At 40.3% G+C, this 24582-nt stretch overlaps 1 protein-coding gene across 2 annotated transcripts in view; it reads right to left on the reverse strand.

Moving 5' to 3' along the window:
• Positions 1-3896: 3896 nt before the first annotated feature.
• Positions 3897-24582, reverse strand: part of CEP78 (centrosomal protein 78) — a 53009-nt gene continuing 32323 nt past the window's right edge. For both annotated transcript variants that reach the window (XM_077817547.1, XM_077817550.1), the window contains 5 exons: positions 20670-20816; positions 12770-12847; positions 10220-10386; positions 7804-7957; positions 3897-6388 (listed from right to left, as the gene is read on the reverse strand). In XM_077817547.1, the coding sequence (XP_077673673.1) occupies positions 5867-6388; positions 7804-7957; positions 10220-10386; positions 12770-12847; positions 20670-20816 (1068 nt within the window). In that variant the 3' untranslated portion in view covers positions 3897-5866. The remainder of the gene's footprint in view (positions 6389-7803; positions 7958-10219; positions 10387-12769; positions 12848-20669; positions 20817-24582) is intronic.

The following is a 24582-nucleotide window of genomic DNA, read 5'->3' on the forward strand; positions in this document are numbered from 1 at the left end:
AAATATTAGTGGCTTCCAGCTCCAAATTGCTGCTTCAAGGCATCCTTGATCCTTATGGCCCCACGCTGTGCCCCTCTAATAGCTCTGGTCTCTGGCTGTTCAAACTCAGCCTCCAGGTGCTGAGCCTCTGCAGTCTAGCCCTGAGTGACGCTTTCACCCTTCCCAAATATTATGGAGTGTACAGCACGTGGCTATAAGCACAGGAATATTGTCATCAGCCAGGTCCAGCTTCCCACAGAGGCAGCACCAGCGGGCTTTCAAATGGCCAAAAGTACACTCAACAGTCATTCTGCATGTGCTCAGCCTGTTGTTGAACAGCTCCTTGCTGCATTCAAGTTGCCCAGTATATGCCTTCATAAGCCACGGCATTAAGGAGTAGGCACGGTCTCCCAAGATCACAATGGGCATTTCGACTTCTCCTACGGTGATCTTCTGGTCCAGGAAGAAAGTCCCTGCTTGCAGCTTCCTGAACAGGCCAGCATTCCAAAAGATGCATGCGTCATACACCTTTCTGGACCAGCCTGTGTTAATGTCTGTGAAACACCCATGGTGATCAACAAGCACCTGGAGAACCACTGAGAAATACCTCTTGCAATTAAGGTACTCAGTGGCTAGGTGGTCTGGTGCCAGAATTGGAATATGCATGCCATCTATTGACCCTCCGCAATTAGGGAAGCCCATTTGTGCAAAGCCATCTATAATGTCATACACGTTGCCCAGAGTCACGGTCTTTCAGAGCAGGATGTGATTAATGGCCCTGCACACTTTTGTCAATACGAGTCCAACGGTCGACTTTCCCACTCCAAACTGGTTAACAACCACCAATTGATAGCAGTCTAGAGTAGCCAGCTTCTACGGTGCAATCGCCACGTGCTTCTCCAATGGCAGGGAAGCTCTCATTCTTGTGTCCTTGCACTGCAGGGCTGGGGCAAGCTCATCACACAGACCCATGATTGGGGTTTTCCTCATGCAAAAGTCCTGCAGCCACTGCTTGTCATCCCAGATGTGCATCACGATGTAATCCCACCACTCAGTGCTTGTTCCCCAAGCCCAAAAGTGGTGTTCCACTGTGGTCAGCACCTCCAGGAATGCCACAAGTAATCTCGTGTCATAGCTACTAGGCGTGGCGAGATCAATGTCTCACTCCTCTTGCCTTTGTAGTTTAAGGAATAACTCCACTGCCACTCATGATGTGTCGGTCAGAGAGAGCAGTATACAGGTCAACCGTTCGGGATCCATTCCTGCAGCCTGAAGAGGCAGGGTTTGCAGTATGGAAACCATTGAAAGATGGCGCCAAATGCGGACGGAAGCACACGGATTGCTGGGATGCAAAGCAATGCATTACGGGTCATTGGGACAGGACCCAGGATTCCCCGCAACCCTCCTCCGCCTTCCCACAAGTCTTAGCGGCAAAAGAGAAAGAGGTGCTCTGTGGGATAGCTGCCCAGCGTGCACCATTCCGAATACTGCTGCAAGTGCCACAAGTGTGAACACGATATTGCGCAGGCAACTGACAGTGTGAACATACAACAGTGGTTTCCCTTCAGCGCCCTCTGAGCGGTGCTGTAACTCTGCCAGTGGAGACATGCCCCAAGTCTTTCTCGCTAACTGTAGAGTCATGTTTCAGAGTAGCAGCCGTGTTAGTCTGTATTCGCAAAAAGAAAAGGAGTACTTGTGACACCTTAGAGACTAACCAATTTATTTGTACTCCTTTTCTTTTTGTACAGTCATGTGCATGCAGATACTTCTACAAATCTGTTTCGTATTCTGTAAGATCATTGATCCTGCTGATGTTTCTCAATGACGGAGAAAGAAAATCAGGATATGCAGTTAAATGCTTTTATCACATCAAGATTCGACTATTGCAATGCATTCTGAGGGCTTGCCTACACTTAAAATGCTGCATCTACACCACCATAGTGCTTCATTGAAGACACTATGCTGATGGGAGGGCTTCTTCAATACTCCACCTCCCCAAAAGGCAGTAGCTAGGTTACCAGCTACATTTAGATTTGGAAGCTGGCAGTGGTGCAAAAGCAGCAATCCACCAGATAAATGGGGTATGCTATAAAGAGCACGACACCTAAGACCTGTGAACTTTTGGATAGATTTAAAGGTGCCATCTTTGATCTATCAACCCCTTAACATGCTAGTACTAGCCTACCTAAGACCACCTCACCTCTTTATATACTGCTACAAGTGCAGTCTGTGGAAGAGCGGATTCTAAATTCCCATTGATATGAGAAGGGGCTTGTTGCCAAGATCACACTAAGGATATCAGGATGTCTGGAACATCCTCCTACTCCAATATAGCCTACACCTGCTGACTTTAAGATCATGGTGAAGGACCCATTTGTTTCAACTGGCCTTTGAGGAGAGTTTGGTCAGCATCTCAGTTCTCCCTACATACTAGGTGGTATTGGTATTTAGACCTGTTCCAATGGAGCAAGCTGTTTGTTTTTGTATTTTGAATGGGCAAGGTGTGCAGATAGTTTATACAAAAGTGTTTTATTGCTCTGAATTGAAAGAAAAATAATAAATGTAACCGAGACACAGCTAGTACCACATCCTGTTACCCGATGCGCATTTTGTCCCAGGTACTCTCTGTATGCCAAAAGTTGTGGCATCTCTTAGAAGCAAGCATGTAGCTTTTCTTTACCTAGTTACCACGTCTCTCATACCACTATCTGGTGTATGCCAGAGAAACAGGACAACGTTCTCTTCAATGACATATGAGTTTTTCTTCAATAAATCAACTACCACAGGTCACTTTTGATTAACTGAAGTAGACACATCAGTATGAAATTATTAGATAATATTTTCAAATAGTTAATTTTCTGTACACAAGTATTACTCAGGGTCTAAACAATCTGATAAAATTATAGTTTTGTCATATACTGCTTATTACCTGCTACAAAGCATGTTTAAGAACCTGCTGTCACTCAAAGACCTCTGTCTCCCTCTAACCATAACCTTGTGCATGACCTTTACTTAGGGAAATGTGACTGCCTAGAGAAGACAGCTATAGCCCAATTCTTCTGTAAAGGTTTTAATCCATAGATCAAGGACCAGCTGCTTTCTTCACACTATAGTCTTGTTGAAATTTCATTATCCTGTGTTGATACAGTCACTTGCCCCTGTCAACAACAGGTAAAGGTATTTGCTTGAGAGCCCTGGTGATCTAGCAGATTAGACTAACTTGTGGTGCTAAACCTTGTTCTGTGACCTTTTCCATAACCTCTGATAATCAGTCAGTGAAATCAACCTACTGCATAATTAAATGACAACTATAAAAGTGCTATTTAAATGTGCAATAGTAAGCAAAGTTAGTGACAAAGTGGAAATAGATTTTAGTACCTCCTTTCTCCCAGCCCTGTGCATAATTCACTAATCCCTATGGTTTTGGGGGACTAAAAGCATCACTTCCAGCTCTTCAAGAGTGAATTCTTTTAAAAATATGAACAGCTGAGCTATCAGATGCATGCACATTGTTCAAAAAGAAAAAACGTTCAATTTTCCACAGAAAAATTTCCAACTTTTGAAAATAATTGCTTGTTTTATAATCTTGAAAAAAGCCACACCTCAATTCATATGTTGCCTGATCTCTCTTCATTACAGGCATTATTCCTTTTTGTCAATAACTGAATACAGAGTAATTAAAAGTAATACTTTGGACACTTCATTTCTTTCAGTTAGCAGCCGTCTTGGTTCGCTCATATTCTCTCTTTAGGAGGACATATTACAGATGGTTCTGGTTATAAAGCAGTTGCTGTTCATTATGTGTACAAGAGGTCCCCTGAAGGTGGAATAGCTAGATGATCTCAGAGGAGTCCATTCTAATATTCACAAGCCCATACTTTTTCCACTAGAAACCTCATGACAAAAGAACAAGAATGTTTTATTCTTTACAAACTTTATTTTAAAAATATTTACATTTATGTTTCTATTTAAAGTATTCTTCTGGATACATCTCCTACAAATCGATCAAGAATATTAGGCAGAAATAATTCAAGAGGAAAGTCCAGAGAGAGAGGGAGAGAGAGAGAGATCAAGTAGACTTTTTTCAGTCCATTCAGTATCTGCAGAAGTTTATTTAAAATTTAAATAAATAAAATAAAAAAGTGTTCATTTCAATATTATGCAGTTGACTTAAGCCTAGAACAAAATCATGAATTAGTAATTTTGTTTTATATGTTTCATACTCAGAGAAGGTACAGAGAAATTAGAAAGTATAAGGTTAATTGCTACAGATAGTTTAAAACTAAAAAATGTTAAGGAAACCATTGCTTCAACAACATGCTACATATTTTTCATTAACTAGAAAGCTAGATATCATCCACAAGATACATAATGGGTTTTTCATTGAAAAATAAGGAATTTTCCTGGCTTACAGAGCAGTATCTTATTTCTAGCCATTAGGAGAACAAGCTCATGATTTCTGCTGTGAAAGGAAAAAGTTTCATCCAGACTTCCATATTCATTCAATATTTTTCCATTTGTGTGGGATAAAACATTTTCCACTCGAAGCAGTTCCCCATATGATACGGTTGAACAATTTTGCTGGAAAACAGATTCAATTTTGTTGTTCTTTTAAATTCAAGGAACTTCAGTCTCTAGGGATGCCAAACTTTCATAATCACTGACATTTCATATTTCTTCATTAAAATGGACTGCCCGAACCAGAGTGCCTCAATGCTGTTCTGGAAGGTCCGCTAGGGAAAGGAGGTAGTTCTATGTTCCTCAGTATTTTTGTTACTCTCAGCAGCACCAAAATCTGATTTTTCAGGCTCTATGTTCGTTCTGTCATTGGCATCACTGCTAAGATTACCAATAAGAGGACAAATTAGATACAATATGAATTTTTGTGATAAGGGCACTTGTCCACTAAGAACTGGACCAACACAATTAATTCATTTAAAAAGACCATTTAACAGCCATTTGATAGTAATGACTTCACTAGCTAGTCTTGAACCAGCAAGCAGGAAATCATGCCAATACTAAACCTCTTAGCCATTTCTATGAAGCCAAATCAAATTGGTTTCACTATTTCAGAATTACCATCATCTCAGAAACTAAATTTCAAGTGGGACATGCTAGTGATTGAATGCAATCAATAACTGTCTCAATACAAAAACAGAATCTCCATACCTAATATAGGCTGATTAAATAGAGATACACTCCACTGTCTGAAAACAACAAAAATGCTTGAAATTTTCAATTGAGCCAGTAAGAGTTATGGCTTACATTATATAATAAAAAAAGATGAAAACAAAATCACTCAAATAAAATTACTGTAATTTCAATTCACGTGCTACTGTCAAAGATATACAAAACCACTATTGTCTATGACTATGAAACAAGAACATACTTTAATAAACAATGTTGACTAGCAAGGGATTTAGACTCACCCTTGATTTTCCCAATAATAACGGGAGCTAGGCATAAACAATTAAGGGAACATATACCCTATTGTCTTCGGCACCAATGGATATGTAATTACAACTAAACAATGGTTTTAAATATGATCAACTGAAAATGCAAATCATAATTAGTACTGTCTCATTTTATTTGTTTAAAACTTTATTATTTAATAAATCTATATTCATTTGTACTGCACAGCAAATCAAACACCCCTCTGCATCACATCAGAGCCTTTCTAAACTCAGACAACATTGAAGGGTACCATTCTGAGGATGTATCATTTGGTTTTGCTAAAAACTGTGTAATGAGAAAAGATTATGGTTATATGAAACAGTAAAGAGTGTGGAAAGTTTTCAAAGCATACATTTCTCTCAAAAAAAAAAACTATGGACATTTTTTATTCTACACATGTGGAAAACAATCTGAACTTTCTTTTTTGACTCATTTACATGCTTTTCATGGAATGGATACTTTCCTGTATTTCAGAATCAAATCCTTCTGTGTCATTTCTAGAACGATCTGCTGTTTGGAGTTTACTTTGATCTCCTCGGGCTGCAACATTTGCCATTCCAGTTTCATTTGTTCTGTAGATGTGTTTTTGTGAGGAAAGGTTTTGGCTGTCTTCACTAGAAGTGGCACTGAATTTTTTGCTACCCTTACTTTTCAGATTTACATTGGAATCAGAGAATGAACGCTGACTAATAGCTGATTGCTTCGAAGAATGTCCTTTTGTCTGTTCACTTAATTTGACACTCTTGTCAGAGGATGATGGCCTGCTATTTTTGGATGTTTCCTCTTCCTTTCTTTGATTATCCATTTGAGCTTCAGTTTCTCCCCATAAGTCTTGCTGCTGTTGAACAGTGACCTGAAATTCTTGTATTTCTCTGGGAATGGCACAAGTATTATTCACAAGAACCTGAGAATGGATGAGGCCAGGAAGAGAAAGTTTGATGTCTCCACCAACATTCTGAAGCAAAAGATTCAAAATAAAATCAAATTTCTTAATGAAGCCAGGAAGCCACTAATTTAATTTACTGTACTTTTACACAGTCATCTTTGTAAAATACATACATAATGAAATTGGATAAGGGTATATTTTTAGAATATCCTTTACTTTTTACAGAAAGTTCAGTTTAGGAAGGGGTGGGGAGGGGAAGAGAAATAATGAGGCCTTCCTATAATGGGTTAAGTTTCAAAAAAGATTCAAACCAGATTTAAAATCAGTTGGAGACAGCGTAGACAAGGCTCCAGAGGCCAGAACCACAACTAAATCAGCAACAAAAACAGTTTTAGCAACAAGATCCTCATCTACAGTAACACTCCAACTAGTTTTAAAGCTCGTTCAGCTTAACTAATATTGAAACTGATTTGATTTAGTCAGAGTGTAGACCAGTCCTCATAATTCCACAGTGTCCTGCAGCTGGTAGCATGCTTGTAAACCATTTGAAGTACTTTTAATGTGGATGTGAAGCATGTTACAAGCATGTTAGAGGGTTACAATGATATTGTAGCATAGCAAATTTTCCTGGGGTAGACCAGGTTTTGGATACCCACTCATTTTTTAACCTGGCAGTTAAGATCCTCTGGAACACTCAAGCTGACAGCCCCCAGATCTGCACATCTTTAGAATGGGTGTTCTTACTGAAGGGCTCGACTCTGGAATTCACTTCCCCTTAGTCCAACAGACTCAAAAAGTTTGTTAACTTTCAGAACATGCTGCTAAGCTTTATCTTGTCAGCACCATATTACAAATTTATACTCGCCTGATGCTTAGGATTAATGGCAGGTTTAACATTTAATATAAGCGCCCCGCCTATCAGGGCAAGAAATGTGAACTTTATACTAATGAAAGGGAAAATTCCCAACTTTTCCATGGAACACGCAGCACTTGTTTCTAACATCAGATTTTAAAGTTGTAACACCTATATATAAAACTAATTTAGGTAATTTGTAGACATTTCTAAATTGTATTCAAAGTAATTCTCTTCCCTTTCCAAAGCTTCTACAGCAGGAATCATGCTAGCTAAGAAAACCTGACTTTTAAGTATAAGAAATACAAAAAATACACCATTTAAAATGATTTTCTGTAAAGAGTGACACATCCAGAAAGGTGTGGTACTTGTACTGGTTTGGGATAACCTGCATTACTAATGGATGGTTTTCACACTTCAGTAGTATGTCATACATTTATATTCACACAGATTTGAGACACACACACACTTCTGCACATGCCCCCTCTACACGATATAGGAGATTCTGAGGCTCTAAGAAATGTTCATGTGTCCTTTACCAATGTATGAATATCACATACAGTGGGGTAATAACCAGGAAATAAAGTATACTACCACAATTATTCTTCAGATTTTTCTCCCCAACACTTACTTTGCTATTCTGTGTTTGTTCCTGTCTTTCTTCCTCATAGGATTTCTCTTTTTGTATAATAGCAGGTTTGCTGACAGTAGAATTCATTTGGGGATGGCCCAACAAACCAAAATCAGATTGGTCTATCCCAGCTATTGTAGCAAGTTGCCCAAGTCTGTTAAAAAAAAAGTATGTAAAATGTGATCTTTCCAGAATGAGCAGTAGTTACCTGTACCAGAGGAAGGAAGAGAGCTGTTGCAAAATAAATATTTGTTTGAATTTTCCCTTTTAATTTTAGGCTTTTCTAAAGCCTGGGGAGTCCAAGGATAATTAAAAATGATGGCTACTGTAAGCTACAGGAGTTGCCTTCCTGCTTTTGCACTACAACTAAGACACCTTCAACTGGGAAGCTAAGAAGCAGTAGAGATGGAAGGGTTGCTGGGAAAGGAAGAGTAGATGCTTGTATCTTATGCGTTACCTTTTCTGCCCAGTACTACCAGAAAGGCAGATTGTGATATTATTCATTGTTAACTAAGTTTCCCTATTAATCCCGATTCCCAGTGAAATCAATGGGGCTATATATGCAGTCAGATAATATTCAATGTGAGCAAGAAAATCACAGTTTGGCCTAGAGAGAAGAAAACCTTACAGTTTTTGTCAAGCAGATCAACTGACAGGATTACAACACACATCTTGTGGTTCTAGAATACAAAATAGTGACCTGAGAGGAAAAAATTCAAATGACCAACAAAAATCCCTGTTAACATTGACTAAGTATACAAGATAGGATAAAAATTAATTTAAAAACATGAAAACAGTCATTCTTGAACATTTTTTTCTAAGGAAAATTTTTTATTTCAAAGGTCTTTCTGACTTAAGGAGTCTCATTCCCAAAGAACTCATACTAAGAATAATTCACTTGTCTCAGATTAATCCTACTCTTAAATGACAGAAACGACACACACATCAAAAGGAACATGCAATACAAGTACACACACGAAAACAATAGTGAGGAAAAAAAGTACCATTAATTTAACTTATTCACTACTATCCCTTCCAAAGTGTTTACAAGCTGATCCACCACTCCTGCACTGATGGAAAGCAGCAAGTAGTAGGAAATTTCCCTCATCAATGCGGAGTACAAAAATTTCCAACTAAGACTGACCCCATGAAGTACATCCCTCGGCCTACACAGCTTCCCACAGCCCCCATTGGCCTGGAATGGCAAACTGTGGCCAGTGGGAGCTGCGATCGGCCAAACCTGTGGATGCTGCAGGTAAACAAACCATCCCGGCCCACAAGAGGATTTCCCTGAGGGGCCGCGTGCCAAAAGTTGCCAATCCCTGGTCTAGGGGCTCTATGGACAGTCCCTTCTTAACTGGAGAGTTCACGTCTGAAGTGATATCCGCACAGGAAGAAAAAAGTTCTTCCATCTTTCTCCAAGTGCAATGTGTTCATGAGGTAGTAGATATATTTTTTGGAGTAGAAGCCGTTTGGAAAGCTACCTCTATCACTGCTGAATCAGGGACTGTGTGATAGAAAGAGCTGTGTGAGTGGAACTTACAAAAGCCGTATTTGCTCATAAGACATGGGAGAATGATCGAAAGCCACTAATTAGTCAACTTTTAATCATCTGGCCTACAAAATTCATTGGAGATTTTTGGATTGAGATTTTCCTGTGTTTATTTCTTCATCTCAGACAAGACCACTAAAGAGCCAATCTTAAGGTCCAAAAATATAACTTGTTCATTTAATTCTGCCATAGCTTTTGTGTGGCCACGCTTTTCTTTTTTGATTTAGACCTGTAAGTGTATACCTTTTAAGGGTGGAGAGGAAAGCCTCCAGGCCATGCTCTCCATTCTAGGGTTGTCATGGCAAAGTCATACTGTATTTTCTGAGACAAGAAAAAAGCCAATGGGGGAGAGGAACTGTTCTTGGAAAGACAGTAGAAGGTTCAACAAAACAAACTCAGACTGCCGCCTCTAATCAGAGTCTGAGACCAGAGGTCCCATGTGCAGTCGGAGAGGGAACTCCCCTCTCAGCACTTGGATTTCTGAGAGCCATATTTCCAGAGCTGTTGGGAATCGGAGGTGACTCCAGTAAAGAATGCTTGGTAAGAAGGAGAAGAAACTTCCTTCTCTTAAGAAAAAGAAAAAGAGGAGGGAGTTGGAGATCCTAAAAGTCTATCCTAGAGACAAGTAAGTAAACTTGATTTGGTTTAGCTTGGGTGAAATGAGGAAAAAAAATTGGAGAGGGGGAAGTTTATTTTCTATTTATTCCTAATAGTGCATGCCTCCCCTCCAGGTGTTTAGGTGACCCATAAGATCCTCCTAGATACCTGAAGGGTAGGCAGGCCCTATCAGGAGGAAGAGGGGGCAGGAAGAGGGGGAAGATTTAATAGGAAAAGGTAAAATACTCAGATATTACAATAACCTACCCAGCATCTTTAAGAAGGTCTAAAAAAGCATGAAACTTTTGGAAAGAGGTCTCAATGCTGCCCAGAACACCTTCATCTTCCAGAATCATGTTGGTTACTGACTGTGCATGAAGAACCTCAGACAGAGAGAAGTTTAGATTCCTTAACCGGGCATTTTCAACTTCCAGCTACAAAAAAGGGTGAGAAAAAAATAAGTATCACTTAATGTTATCACTGAGGATGATATAAACCTTGAAAAAGGATGTAAGGCATTTCAAACTGTGCTCTTTTAGGTGAAAAAAGTGTTCCATGAAACTCTTTAAACAACCAAGTGTAATCATTATCCACAAAGAGGCACCTCTTAGCAAAGGTTAGTACTCTCTTTATATTTAGTGTTACAAGTGCCTAAAGCAGATCTCAGATTGGGCGAGTACACTGGCACCTTTCGCCAGCTGCCTTTTTGTGACCAAGAATGTTCGCTTTCATTGAAGAAAAAAAGCAAGTCTGCAGCGTAGCACTGTCCTCCTGTATTTGGAATAGCTTTGAAAGCTGTGAACTGCCCCCCATACTTCTTAGTAAGGTCTTACTTCAGATGCACATTGAAGATGATTAGAATGTCAACTCTAAGGCTATGTCTACACTAGGGACCTTACAAGAAGCATAGCTGTACTGATGCAGCTGCACGGCAGTAAGATCTCTCATGTAGCCACTCTATGCCAACAGGAGAGAACTCTACCCTCGACATAATTAAACCATCCCCAAAGAGCAGTGGTAGCTATGTCAGCGGGAGAAGTTCTCCTAACAACATAGCACTGTGCACGCTACCATTTATGCTGACGAAACTATGTCACTCGAGGGGTGTTTTATTCACACCCCTAAGTGACATAAGCTTTGCCAATGTAATTGGTAGTGTAGACATGGCCTAAATATTTCATTGTTCATGAAAGCATGCAAGTAAGGAGAGGGGTTTACAGATCTGCACAGTCTACTGCGGGTGGTGTTTGAAAGAGAACCATGACTTATCTTTTTTCTCCCCAAACAAGGAACTTAGCAGAGTAGAGCATCTGATCCCCATTAAGGGAGAGCCAAGCCAAAAAAGCCCAGCAAGACATCTAAGCGCCCCACCAATGGGAAGCCAAGCCCTAGGAGCTCAACAGTGCCCACAGATATTATTCCAAGCCTACTGTGGGACAGCCAAGCTCAAGCTGTCCAATGACACCTAGAGTGTACACACAATTATATTTTGGACATCTGCACCCTGTACTGGGAGTGATGCCTCATGGCAACTCACATGGATTGAGCTTGGAAGAGTACTGCCACATTTAAACCCCAACATTTAACACCAATCTAAACTCTATATAAGAACCCAAATCCACTCATATATTCTGTTTCTTTGAAGCTGAGTTTTGTTTAAAGGAATCCTATTTACTTGTTACTCTCTAGCCAAGATACTCGTACTAGTAACTCCACAGAGAAATAGTTAATTGATTGCCTATTATAAATCACAAGCAAAGACTGTTCACTTTTTGCTAAGAGTGATTAATCGAAGTGGCCTGGATGCTAGATACTGAAACAGCAGCTGGGCTAAAACTGGAGTTCAAGACTCTGAAATAGGACCAGCAGTAAGAGACCAAGAGGGCAAACACACATGACTAAATACAAATGTCACCATTTCTCTCAAGCTGGTAAATGACACACATTACTTTGACCTTAGTTATTCACACCTTTTCTTATCTGGGACCACAGCAATGCAATATACCTGGGCATGAAGCCTGCAGTATTTAGGAAACTAACTAGTACAGAATGCTGCAGTGTGTCTCTCAGCAATACAGGCTACTGTGAAGACATCAATCCTGCCCTCTGTTCCACATTGGCTTCCCACAGAATACAAAAAATTGAGTTCAAGGTGTTTGTCCCCATCTTCAAGGTGCTCCAGGATATCTAAAAGATCACCTAAAGCTCCATGATAAAGACCATGCTCAACAATTATGCTCCTATGCCTCAATGGAGCTCATTATAATAAGGGTGAAGCTCATGTGTATGGAAGATATAACATCCTCAGAAGCCAATCCAAGTCTGTGGAATGAACTCCCTCAGGAGCTAAAGACCACCATAACCCTCACCACCTTCAATGCCAAGTGAAATATGCATTTCTTTGACCTTGCCTTCTCTAGCATATAGCAGCATGTATATTAAAAAACAACATTCTACCAAAAAAGTCACTCCCTTGTATGCACTTCTCCTCCTGCAGAGATGGTGAGAGAACAAACATGGGATGGACGTTAGTCACGTCACTTAGTACACAACTGGAAAGTGTTTAGATATACCAGGCTCATCGATGTACGAAGAGCCTCTATAGAAAATAATGGAACTCATCATTTTTAAGCAATTCAAACCCAGATTTTTTTAAAAAATTAGTTCACATAATTTGGCTTGACCATTATATAATATATTAATGAGCACCTAATTGTCATTGATAGTTACTCCAAACTAAACATTTAGGTAATACAACGTATGCAGCTATAAAAGCAAATGTGAACTGATATTTAATATTAAACAAACAATAACTACCTCCATTATCCGTTCATCGGCCTTTACTCTTGCCCTTCTTTCTTCCTTTAATTTTAAAAGACATTCTTCTAGCTCTGTCTGTCAGAAAGTAGAATATTATCTTTAAAGTATCAGACACACCTAAATACTCTATAAATATATTTGTGTTCTCACTGGATGTACACTTTCATTATGGATATGATATAGTTGACTGCAAGAACATCATTTTTGGTTTACTAATATGTAATTTTGAGACAGTGGGGAGATTTGATGGTGAACAAAGGAGAGGGAAGTACTTTTTGTTTTTTAATAAAATGACATTATTTAGATTAAAATAAAAAAGTTTAAATGCGAATAAAATGTTTACTTTAAAACTTTAAATGTTATTGCCAACATTTTTCAATAGTTTTGTGTCTCCAACTTTAAATGCAGGGATCGTTTCTGTTTTTCTTTTTGTCTGACTTGTTTTAAAAATAAATAAGTCTAGCTGGTCAAATCTCAGAGTGGGGTTAGAAAAAGTAAAATGCATTTTTACTTGATAGCTACATTTATGCTTTTGGTAGGTATTTATCATCCAGGATTATGAATGTTTACAGGAATATGAAGATTTCAAAGTTATAGGTGTTACCCTCCAATACTAGATCTCCCCTCAACTGGTTACTTGATTGGATTAAAGAGGTTCTTTATTTTAATACTTTTATTTTTCAGGACCCCAAGCCCTCTGTTAGGGTTAATAAACCATATTTATTATTAATATTATTATAAGGCAAGAAAATAAAGATCTCAATCAAAATTAAAGAATTCAGATAAAAGAAAGCAAGACTAAACTGGAATATGACATTTTGGATTATACTCCTGTTTAAAACCATGCTCCAAGACCACCAGTGTAGGAGAGATTCTTGAATACTGATCAGTGAAGATGGAAATCTGCACAGGCTAAAAGGAAAGTAGAGCAGAGTTGTAGCAAAGATGTATACGATGAGGGCTGGAGAAGCTATTGGCTGCCTCTCCTGAAGTGACAGGTCACACATGGAGCTAATTCTGTCAGGACTGGCCAACACTGCTATTAGAAGCACTTAGAAACAGATATTCTTCCATCCATTATCCCATTTAAGGTACTATAACTAATGTGGTCTTGTGGCACCCAAAAAAAAAAAAAAAAAAAAACCAACAGTTACTTGTCCTTATAACTGTGATTCTCCCACATGATTACATGCATGGATCCAAAATGTAGGTATTGTGCACAGCCTCTGAACTTTTTGGATAGTAATGTCTTTTGGTGCTACATTTACCACCATTCAAGTTCACATTAGTGAACAGATACCCAACTGGCATTCAGTTCCTTCCTCTAATATCAATAATCTATTGTAAGATGCCAAAATAGTGGGTAAGAAGGGAAGTTAGTGCACATGGATGCAATCAAATTCCCATCAGTGTCCAAGACAGAAGGAATATTAAAAACAATACTCCTGTGGAACCTTAAAAAAAAGGTCAGCTCTTTTAGGAGGTGGGAGGAATGGATCTAGGGGTAAGCAAGAGGTTTATTGCAAGTTCTAGAACACACTTAGTTAAAAAAAGGTGCTGACGGAATTACTCAGTAACAAGTTACAAACAACTCCAAGTCCAGGACTTCAGCTAGGCTTCTCAAGAGTTTCTGGAAAGTCTTGCAATCCTGGGTTAGGGAGGCTGGTGGTTCAAGTGACAGGATCATTCACAGACTAAAAATATGAGAATGGGCCTTCTACAGCCTCATCTTCCTCCAGGTATTCAGAGCCAGAGGCGAGTTTATGCAAGGACAGCTATTGATATGTAGAAAGCCTCACAGAAACTTATCTTAGAGACATATCTAGCTGGATACAGACTTCTTCCTTCACAAGTGCTAAAGGTACTTATCTATGGCAGAGTTTGTGCCATCACAAAGGGGACTTGGTCTTCGCTATCACAAATCAAGAAAAAGGGGACTTGTGGGGCGGGGGGAGAATTCAGAGATGCTCAGGAAAACATTCCAATAATGCCAAAACTGATTTCTTTTTGCCAGTGTGTAACTGTACATTAAAAATACCCTAAGAGCATAAAAAAACCCTCAAAGATTTTTCTGAGGGAACAGACAGCAGATGTTACTGCATTCCTGCTTCTTGCCTACATCAGAAGAAATTGCATAACAGTTGGGGCTGCATCTCCTTCTGCATTGTCTGATGGGTAAGTGAGGACAACAACAAGATATGCAGATTGTGTGCAACAGAGACACTAGTATTCAGAAAGTTCCATATTTGCATGCTGAGGTGCATACATCACCTCATCCTGGAATCCAGGCAGGCAATGTTTGAAGAACAACTTTGGAGTCAGCCATAGATTTTATGGATCTGACCAATTCTCAAAGCGCTCTTTGCAACATCATTTAAGTTTTTCTCTAATGTTACCAAGCAATTCTCTTGTTTTTAGGGATTTAAAATAGCAATATACTTTTGCACTGGGACAAACTTGGTTCAGCATTCAAAGGGTGGCAAAAGTTTATTTATTTTAATGTTTGCTGTTTTGGCTAAGTCACTACATTTCTTCCCAGGGCAAAAGTTTATAGCACAGTTAAACCCTTGAAAATAGAGGCTTGTAAAAATAAATAAAAATAAAATAAAATAAAAGGATAAACTTTCAAATGGTACTGCAAACAGCCCTACAGTAATTCTTTAGGTCTAACAATTTCATTTGCATAGGTGCTGACTCCGAGGCTGGAGCTACAGATGCTAACTTTCCAATGTGCTGTGGGGTGCTCACTGCTCAACCCTCTGCTCTGCCCCAGGTCCTGCCACCACTCCACCCCTTCCCCCAAGCCTGCCATGCCCTCGCTCCTCTCCCCTCCCCACCAGAGCCCCCTGTACACTGCGAAACAGCTGATTGCGGCAGGTGGGAGGCGTGGGGAGGGAGGGGGAGGCGCTGATTGGTGGGGCTGCAAGTAGGACGGAGGCACTGGGAGCTGGAGTGGGGTAACGGATGTGGGGTTGCTGACATATTACTGTGCTCTTTGGCAATGTTCATTGGTAAATTCTGGCTCCTTCTCAGAATCAGGTTGGCCACCCCTCTATTACATTATGTAATTCTTTAACTAGGCTCTGCCAGTTTAATATACCACATGTAACAGACTTCTTAATTATCATTATTACATACTTGCCCATCAAAAGTACATTAGGTCTTATACATTTGCCCAATAATGCAAATACTACTGGCACACGGCTTACTACTATTAACAGTTCCAAAAAATCAACTTCAGTAGGATTTACTGAAGGTGGTAGGCACTACCACTGAGAGTAAGTGTTTGCAGGATCAGACCCTTAATTAGGAACTTGCAAATAAATGTCTGCACTGTAGAGAGGAAAAAATAGTTTCTGGTGAATCTCCTCCTAAGTATTATTAAAGCCAAAATGTCAAGTGTAGTTGACTTAATTGCACCCATTTGTCATGTTAAAACAGGTGCATGTGCCAGGTTTGTTATGCAGCCTTGGTACTCACTTTTGAAATGTGTCCTTTAGTTAGTTTACCCTCTTCTGCAATCCTTATGCAGAAAATCGTTTACTGAAATTTGTCAAGGGGAGTTATATCTCCAGACAGTTTCTGACTTGCGTAAAGTGAAGCACAGAGAGAAGACTGTCACAAGAGCCTTACAGAATTCCATGGATACTACAGGGATAGATTTAAGGAGGAAACAAAATCGGTCCTTAACTCCTTTGCAGTTATGGTTTCACATTAGATCGCTAATACTAGATAAATTATCAGACAGATTAGCCTTTAAAAACTAAAAAGAATAAAAACAGGCTAACCCTTTTCACATATTATATAAACACCTGCAGTGCTTCTGTAAAGTTAGAGATTGCACTACGTGGAGGGTGAAGTCCACCATTTAAATCACTATTTACAACTGTATAATCCTTAGAGCTTTCCACTCTGCATAAGAGCCAGTTCAAGCACTTCTGATTCCCTCTAGTGGAGGGAAGGAGTATATCAGTTCCTATTTTTATTTAGTTTTGAAAAACATTGGCGTTTTCATTTAAAATTTCAGAATCGCTTTATCTTGTTTTAAAAATGAACTACACTAACTATTATTATATTGAATATAAGAATTAAAGAGACTGTAAGTTGCCATTATGGCAAGAAGCATAGGACAAAAGGAAGCAATAAATTTAAACGCCACATTATGTCATCCTTTTCACATTCAATAGTACTCTGACTCTTGAATAGTCGCATTGAAATAAACCGACTACCCACTGCACCAGGAACTACTTACTCAATGTGACAGGTATCAGAATCTGGCCCGCAGTTAATAGGAAGGGCAGGACACTGTGAAGGCATTTTTCAGATATGTTTCAAAATGCACTGAATTTGTTCACTCTCCAAGAAAAGCTTAGTTCTAAATATAAAAAAATACCTACTCCCCATATCCTCCATCCCCTTCCCAGGCTAGGATTTTTCAAGTAAGACATGTAGTAGGTTCTCCCTTTGCAAGAGAACCTATATTGAAGTACAGTCAGTCATTCTGCTGTCTCCTCCATGTTCCACTAGTTCTCTATGTTCAGAAAGAGCATAGATCTGCCACTAAGCTAAATAAGTTAATATTTTATTTATTTTGATTACATAAAAAACAATCTATGTCCTTGGATAAATCTTTAAGAACCTAATCAGTACAATCAGATACAATGAGTGATAGCTCAAATGGAGTGATCTGAAGCTAAAACGACTGCAAGTGTGGGGTTTAAAATTATGTTAACTTGGTGGCAAGGTATCTTTTGCAAACTAGATTCTCAACAGCTAGCATTTCAGTGTCTAGTTACTCTACCTGAGGGGGAGTGTTTTATAGTAATATAACTATATTACCATATCAGTATTACTGAACCATTAAAACAAACCCCTTATTTTCCTTTTCTTCCACACATCATTATAACACACTCTGTATGAAGATGTTTGTAGCAGCTGTCAGGGAGTCTTGCTGTCACTCTTCATTTTGCTATAGATAGCAAGCAAAGGAATCGGGAAGAACAACGAGGAAATGAAAAAGATGTTACTGTAAAGCTCGACTGCAAATGGAGCTTTAAAGTAACTCTAATTTCAATTTACTTTTAAAAACATTTTTGTACAAGGTACATTAAAGTATTTTAATTAAAAAAAAAACTATGTTAAAAATACATTTACTCCCTCTATGAATTTTAAGGAAACAGAAATAACCACCTCATTATTGCTTTTATAGATTCGTACATCAGGAAACATTTTACAGATACATTAGAAGCAAGAGGAAGACAGAGGACAAGGCAGGCTCATTCCTCAAATGAGAAGGGAAAGACAGTACCAGAAAACACAGCAGTGGCTGAAGTGTTAAATGCCATTTTTGTTTCATTTTCACCAAAAAGGTTAGCAGTGATCAGACAACTAACAGTGAGTACCAGTGTAAATGGGGTAGGATCTGAAGCTAAATTAGGGAAAAAAACAAATTAAGAATTACTTAAAGTGTCTTCAAGTCAGTAAGACCTGACAAAATACATCCTAGAATACTTAAGAACTGGCTGAAGAGATCGCTAAGCCATGAGTGATTATCTGTGAGAACTCGTGAAGGACAGGAGAGATCCCAGAAGACTCAAAAAATGCAATATAGTATCTATCTATAGAAAGGGGGCACTAAGGAAAACCCAGGGAGTTATAGACCAGTCAGCTTAACTTTGGTATCCCAAAGATAACAGAGCAAAAAAATCAAACAATGTATTTGTAAGCATCTAGAAGGTAATAAAGTGATAAGTAACAGACAACATGGATTTGTCATGAACAAATCACATCAACCCAATCTAATATCCTTCTTTGACAGGGTGGGGAAAAGCAATAGATGTAATATATCTAGACTTTAGTAAGGCTTTTGATACTGTCTCACATGACTTTCTCATAAACAAACTAGGGAAATACAGCCTAGATCGGGGCGGGCAAACTTTTTGGCCTGAGGGCCGCATCAGGTTTCCGAAATTGTATGAAGGGCCAGTTAGGGAAGGCTGTGTCTCCCCAAACAGCTAGGCATGGCCCAACCCCCATCCGACCCCCCTCGCTCCCCCGCTTCTCGTCCCCTGAGACTCCTTCCCCATCCAACCCCAACTCTTCCCTGTCCCCTGACGGCCCCCCCCAGGACCCCTGCCCCACCCCACCCCCCACAACTCCCTGTCCCCTGACAGCCCCTGGAACTCCCGCCCCTGATTGCCCCCCGTTGCCCCATCCAACCGCTCCTCTCATTCCTGACTGCTTCCCCGCCGGGACCTCTGCCCCATCCAACCACCCTGTTCCCTGCCCTCTGACCATCCTGCCCCCTATCCACACCCCAGACCCGACCACCACCCTGAACTCTCCTGCCCTCTATCCAACCCCCCTACTCCCTGCCCCCTTACCGCGCTGCCTGGAACACCGGTGACTGAGCGGTGTGGCTGTAGCGCCGCCAGAGCGCCAGGACAGGCGGCCGCGCCGCCCAGCTGGAGCGAGCCACGCCACCGCGCAAGACAGAGCGCCCGGTCAGGCTGCGGCTCTGTAGCTGGGCTGCCCGAGAGGAGCTCGCCACCCAGAGCATTGCGCTAGCGGCGCAGTGACCTGAGGCTGCGGGGGAGAGGGAACAGCAGGGCCAGGGGATAGTCTCCCGGGCCAGGAGATCGGGCCAGGCAGGAGGCTCCTGCGGGCCACAGTTTGCCCACCTCTGGCCTAGACAAACCTATGATAAGGCAGATGTGCAACTGGTTGGAAAAATGTACTCCGAGAGTAATCAATGATTCACAGTCAGTCAATCTGGAAAGGTATGTCAGGTGGGGTCCTGCAGGGATCTGTCCTGCATCCCGTTCTCTTCAATGTCTTCATAAATTATTTGGATAATGGCATAGAAAGTACACTTATAAAGTTTACAGACGATACCAAGCTGGGAGGGATTGCAGGCACTTTGGAGGACAAGATTAAAATTTAAAATGATCTTGACAAACTAGAAAAATGGTCTGAATTAGATAAAAGAAAAGGAGTACTTGTGGCACCTTAGAGACTAACCAATTTATTTGAGCATGAGCTTTCGCGAGCTACAGCTCAAAGTGAGCTGTAGCTCACGAAAGCTCATGCTCAAATAAACTGGTTAGTCTCTAAGGTGCCACAAGTACTCCTTTTCTTTTTACGAATACAGACTAACACGGCTGTTACTCTGAAACCTGAATTAGATAGGATGCAATTTGATATGGACAAATGCAAAGCATTCCACTTCAGAAGGAATAATTAATTAATTGCAAAAACACAAAATGGGAAATGATTGCTTAGGAAGGAGTACTGCAGAAAACAATTTGGAGCTTACAGTGGCTCACAAACTAAATATGCGTAATACTGTCGCAAAAAAATAAAATCAAAACATCATTCTAGCATATTTAGCATGAAAAAAGTCAGCAAGACACGAAAAGTAGTTCTTCCACTCTACTCAGCACTGATAAGGTACTGTGTCCAGTACTGGGCATCACACTTCCAGAAAGAAATGGACAAACTGAAGGAAGTCCAGAGGAGAGCAACAAAAATTATTAGAGGTCTAGAAAACATGACCCCTTAGGAAACCCTGAAAAAACTGGGTTTGTTTAGTCTGGAGAAGAGAAGACTGACGCGGGACAGAATAACAATCTTCAAGCATGTAAAAGGTTGTTGTAAAGAGAAGGGTGACAAACTGTTCTCCTTAACCACTGAGGACAGGAGCTGTGCTTAAAATACCCTGTTGAATGGAGGCATATACTCCATATGTTATAACAGAAGAACGCAAATATTCAGAGTTCCCTTTCAGTGATTATTTACCCATTTAAACTTAATTCTAAAACCCCATTTTTCTGGAAAAATAGAAGCTCTATGCACTCATCTTTTGAAAACTCTGAAGAACTAAATTATTTCTTCTTACCCTTAATTGTTGATATCGTCTTACATTAGTTTTAACTGGGGATTTTGTCAAATCAGAATCATGCATAATGTCCTCTAAAGCCCCTTCTGTTTCTTCAGTTTCAGATGTAGAAGCACTTTCCACTGTCACTTTCACAGGAATGCCTGTCTGCTTATATGAAATAAGTGAACATACGAGCATTATTAAACAATGCTTAACAAGGAAATAAGTCATATAATACTAGTGAACACTTCCGATTAGAAGCTGTCATCCACCAAGTTCTTTCTTCTGAATTAGTTGCAACATGTTCATTTTAAATAGTTCCACACAATCTAGAAATAAGTGTGCATGTGGAAAGAGAATGATAAATCCTTTGAAAAGAAATTTCTATGCCAAAATGGGGCAGAGTATCACCTGTCAGATGCTTTTACTTTATTTGTAGCCTCTCTTTACACTCGACTTGAAACATTTTATTCAACCAGGAAGGGTATTTTTTAAGCACCAGAAACTATTAAAATATTAATTGTTTCATTACCATAACAATGGGCACAGAGGTAAATGTTGTGCCTGGATGGTAAATTTTTGTTACAATTATGACAGGGTTCTTCATGTTTGTATGTAAGCATGATCTCCACAGAACATACAGTGCAGTGGTTGTGAGTGACAACACATTTAGCCTCACTGCCTCAGGAAAATCAAAAACAACAGTTTGACAGTTGTTATTTTGAAACACTGCAGTGTCAGTAGTGTGTAAGACACTTAATAGTAAAAATAAAAACATGGGGAAGGATTCTCCCCTCAGTCCCTGAATTCTGCTGTAACAGTGCATAGGGGCCATAAAAGCCCCTTAGCAGACGAAGGGAGAATTCCCCCTACACAGGTATTACATAAGATAAATCCTAACCACTGTCTTACCCAGAGATCTCCTAAGTTCTGTTATGACAGATGGGAACCTGACTGCCTGCAGGCAGGAGAGGCAGTTATAGCGCACAGTGCTTCAGTAATTCTGCACAGCTCTGGGTTGCAAAGATGCTCAGAGGTACCCCAGGCAAGGTCATAACTTAGAGCAGCTCCCTGAAATACTAAAGTTATGCTGGAAGCTACTTTAATTCCTGATCAGCTCAGATTCCAGTTGAGACGTTATTCCATTAAAAAAGTGACGTTATTCCATTAAAATCACACCTAAATATGAGAATGGCAAATTTTGCTGTAACTGTCAGGGCTCTTTGCCCCCTACAGACAATTTTTTTTAAATTACCATCAATAAGATAATCATGCTTTCAGTAACAGATGTAATGACGTCAACCTCAAAGCAAAAAGAAAAGGAGTACTTGTGGCACCTTAGAGACTAACCAATTTATTTGAGCATAAGCTTTTGTGAGCTACAGCTCACTTCATCGGATACATACTGTGGAAAGTGTAGAACTTTTTATATACACACAAAGCATGAAAAAAATACCTCCTCCCACCCCACTCTCCTGCTGGTAATAGCTTATCTAAAGTGACCACTCTCCTTACAATGTGTATGATAATCAAGGTGGGCCATTTCCAGCACAAATCCAGGGTTTAACAAGAACGTCTGAGATGGGGGGAGGGGGGGGGCGGAGAGGCGGGTAAAAAAAAACAAGGGGAAGTAGGTTACCTTGCATAATGACTTAGGCTTCAATAGAGACTGGGAATGGCTAAGTTAATTGTATCCAATTTGCAAATGAATTCCAATTCAACAGTTTCTCGCTGGAGTCTAGATTTGAAGTTTTTTTTGTTGTAATATTGCAACTTTCATGTCTGTAATCGCGTGACCAGAGAGATTGAAGTGTTCTCCGACTGGTTTATGAATGTTATAATTCTTGACATCTGATTTGTGTCCATTTATTCTTTTACGTAGAGACTGGCCAGTTTGACCAATGTACATGGCAGAGGGGCATTGCTGGCACATATCACATTGGTGGATGTGCAGGTGAACGAGCCTCTGATAGTGTGGCTGATGTTATTAGGCCCTGTGATGGTGTCCCCTGAATAGATATGTGGGCACAGTTGGCAACGGGCTTTGTTGCAAGCTTCCTGAGGAAACTACAATCCATCGGTGATCTTCCTGATAACACCATCCTGGCCACTATGGACGTAGATGCCCTCTACACCAACATTCCACACAAAGTTGAACTACAAGCCGTCAAGAACACTATCCCCGACAATGTCACGGCTAACCTGGTGGCTGAACTTTGTGACTTTGTCCTTACCCATAACTATTTTACATTTGGGGACAATGTACACCTTCAGATCAGCGGCACTGCTATGGCTACCCGCATGGCCCCACAGTATGCCAACATTTTTATGGCTGACTTAGAACAACGCTTCCTCAGCTCTCGTCCCCTAACGCCCCTACTCTACTTGCGCTATATTGATGACATCTTCATCATCTGGACCCATGGAAAAGAAGCCCTTGAGGAATTCCACCATGATTTCAACAATTTCCATCCCACCATCAACCTCAGCCTGGTCCATTCCACACAAGAGATCCACTTCCTGGACACTACGGTGCTAATAAGCAACGGTCACATAAACACCACCCTATACCGGAAACCTACTGACCGCTATTCCTACCTACATGCCTCCAGCTTTCACCCTGACCACACCACACGATCCATCATCTACAGCCAAGCTCTGCGATACAACCGCATTTGCTCCAACCCCTCAGACAGAGACAAACACCTACAAGATCTCTATCAAGCATTCTTACAACTACAATACCCACCTGCGGAAGTGAAGAAACAGATTGATAGAGCCAGAAGAGTTCCCAGAAGTCACCTACTACAGGACAGGCCTAACAAAGAAAATAACAGAACGCCACTAGCAGTCACCTTCAGCCCCCAACTAAAACCCCTCCAACGCATTATTAAGGATCTACAACCTATCCTGAAGGATGACTCAACACTCTCACAAATCTTGGGAGACAGGCCAGTCCTTGCCTATAGACAGCCCCCCAACCTGAAGCAAATACTCACCAGCAACCACATACCACACAACAGAACCACTAACCCAGGAACCTATCCTTGCAACAAAGCCAGTTGCCAACTGTGCCCACATATCTATTCAGGGGACACCATCACAGGGCCTAATCACATCAGCCACACTATCAGAGGCTCGTTCACCTGCACATCCACCAATGTGATATATGCCATCATGCGCCAGCAATGCCCCTCTGCCATGTACATTGGTCAAACTGGCCAGTCTCTACGTAAAAGAATAAATGGACACAAATCAGATGTCAAGAATTATAACATTCATAAACCAGTCGGAGAACACTTCAATCTCTCTGGTCACGCGATTACAGACATGAAAGTTGCGATATTACAACAAAAAAACTTCAAATCCAGACTCCAGCGAGAAACTGTTGAATTGGAATTCATTTGCAAATTGGATACAATTAACTTAGGCTTGAATAGAGACTGGGAATGGCTAAGTCATTATGCAAGGTAACCTATTTCCCCTTGTTTTTTCCTAGCCGCCCCCCCCCCCATCTCAGACGTTCTTGTTAAACCCTGGATTTGTGCTGGAAATGGCCCACCTTGATTATCATACACATTGTAAGGAGAGTGATCACTTTAGATAAGCTATTACCAGCAGGAGAGTGGGGTGGGAGGAGGTATTTTTTCATGCTTTGTGTGTATATAAAGAGATCTTCTACACTTTCCACAGTATGCATCCGATGAAGTGAGCTGTAGCTCTCAAAAGCTTATGCTCAAATAAATTGGTTAGTCTCTAAGGTGCCACAAGTACTCCTTTTCTTTTTGCGAATACAGACTAACACAGCTGTTACTCTGAAACCTCAAAGCAGGTGATTGGTGCTAGTGATTTCATTAGTATTCTTCCCTCAATATCTTCTATAAAACAATTAACCGAACTCAAAATATTTCGATTTTTTAAGCTAAATTTT

The sequence above is a fragment of the Eretmochelys imbricata genome, chromosome 5, assembly GCF_965152235.1.
Source record: "Eretmochelys imbricata isolate rEreImb1 chromosome 5, rEreImb1.hap1, whole genome shotgun sequence".
NCBI classification, from domain to species: Eukaryota; Metazoa; Chordata; order Testudines; family Cheloniidae; genus Eretmochelys; species Eretmochelys imbricata.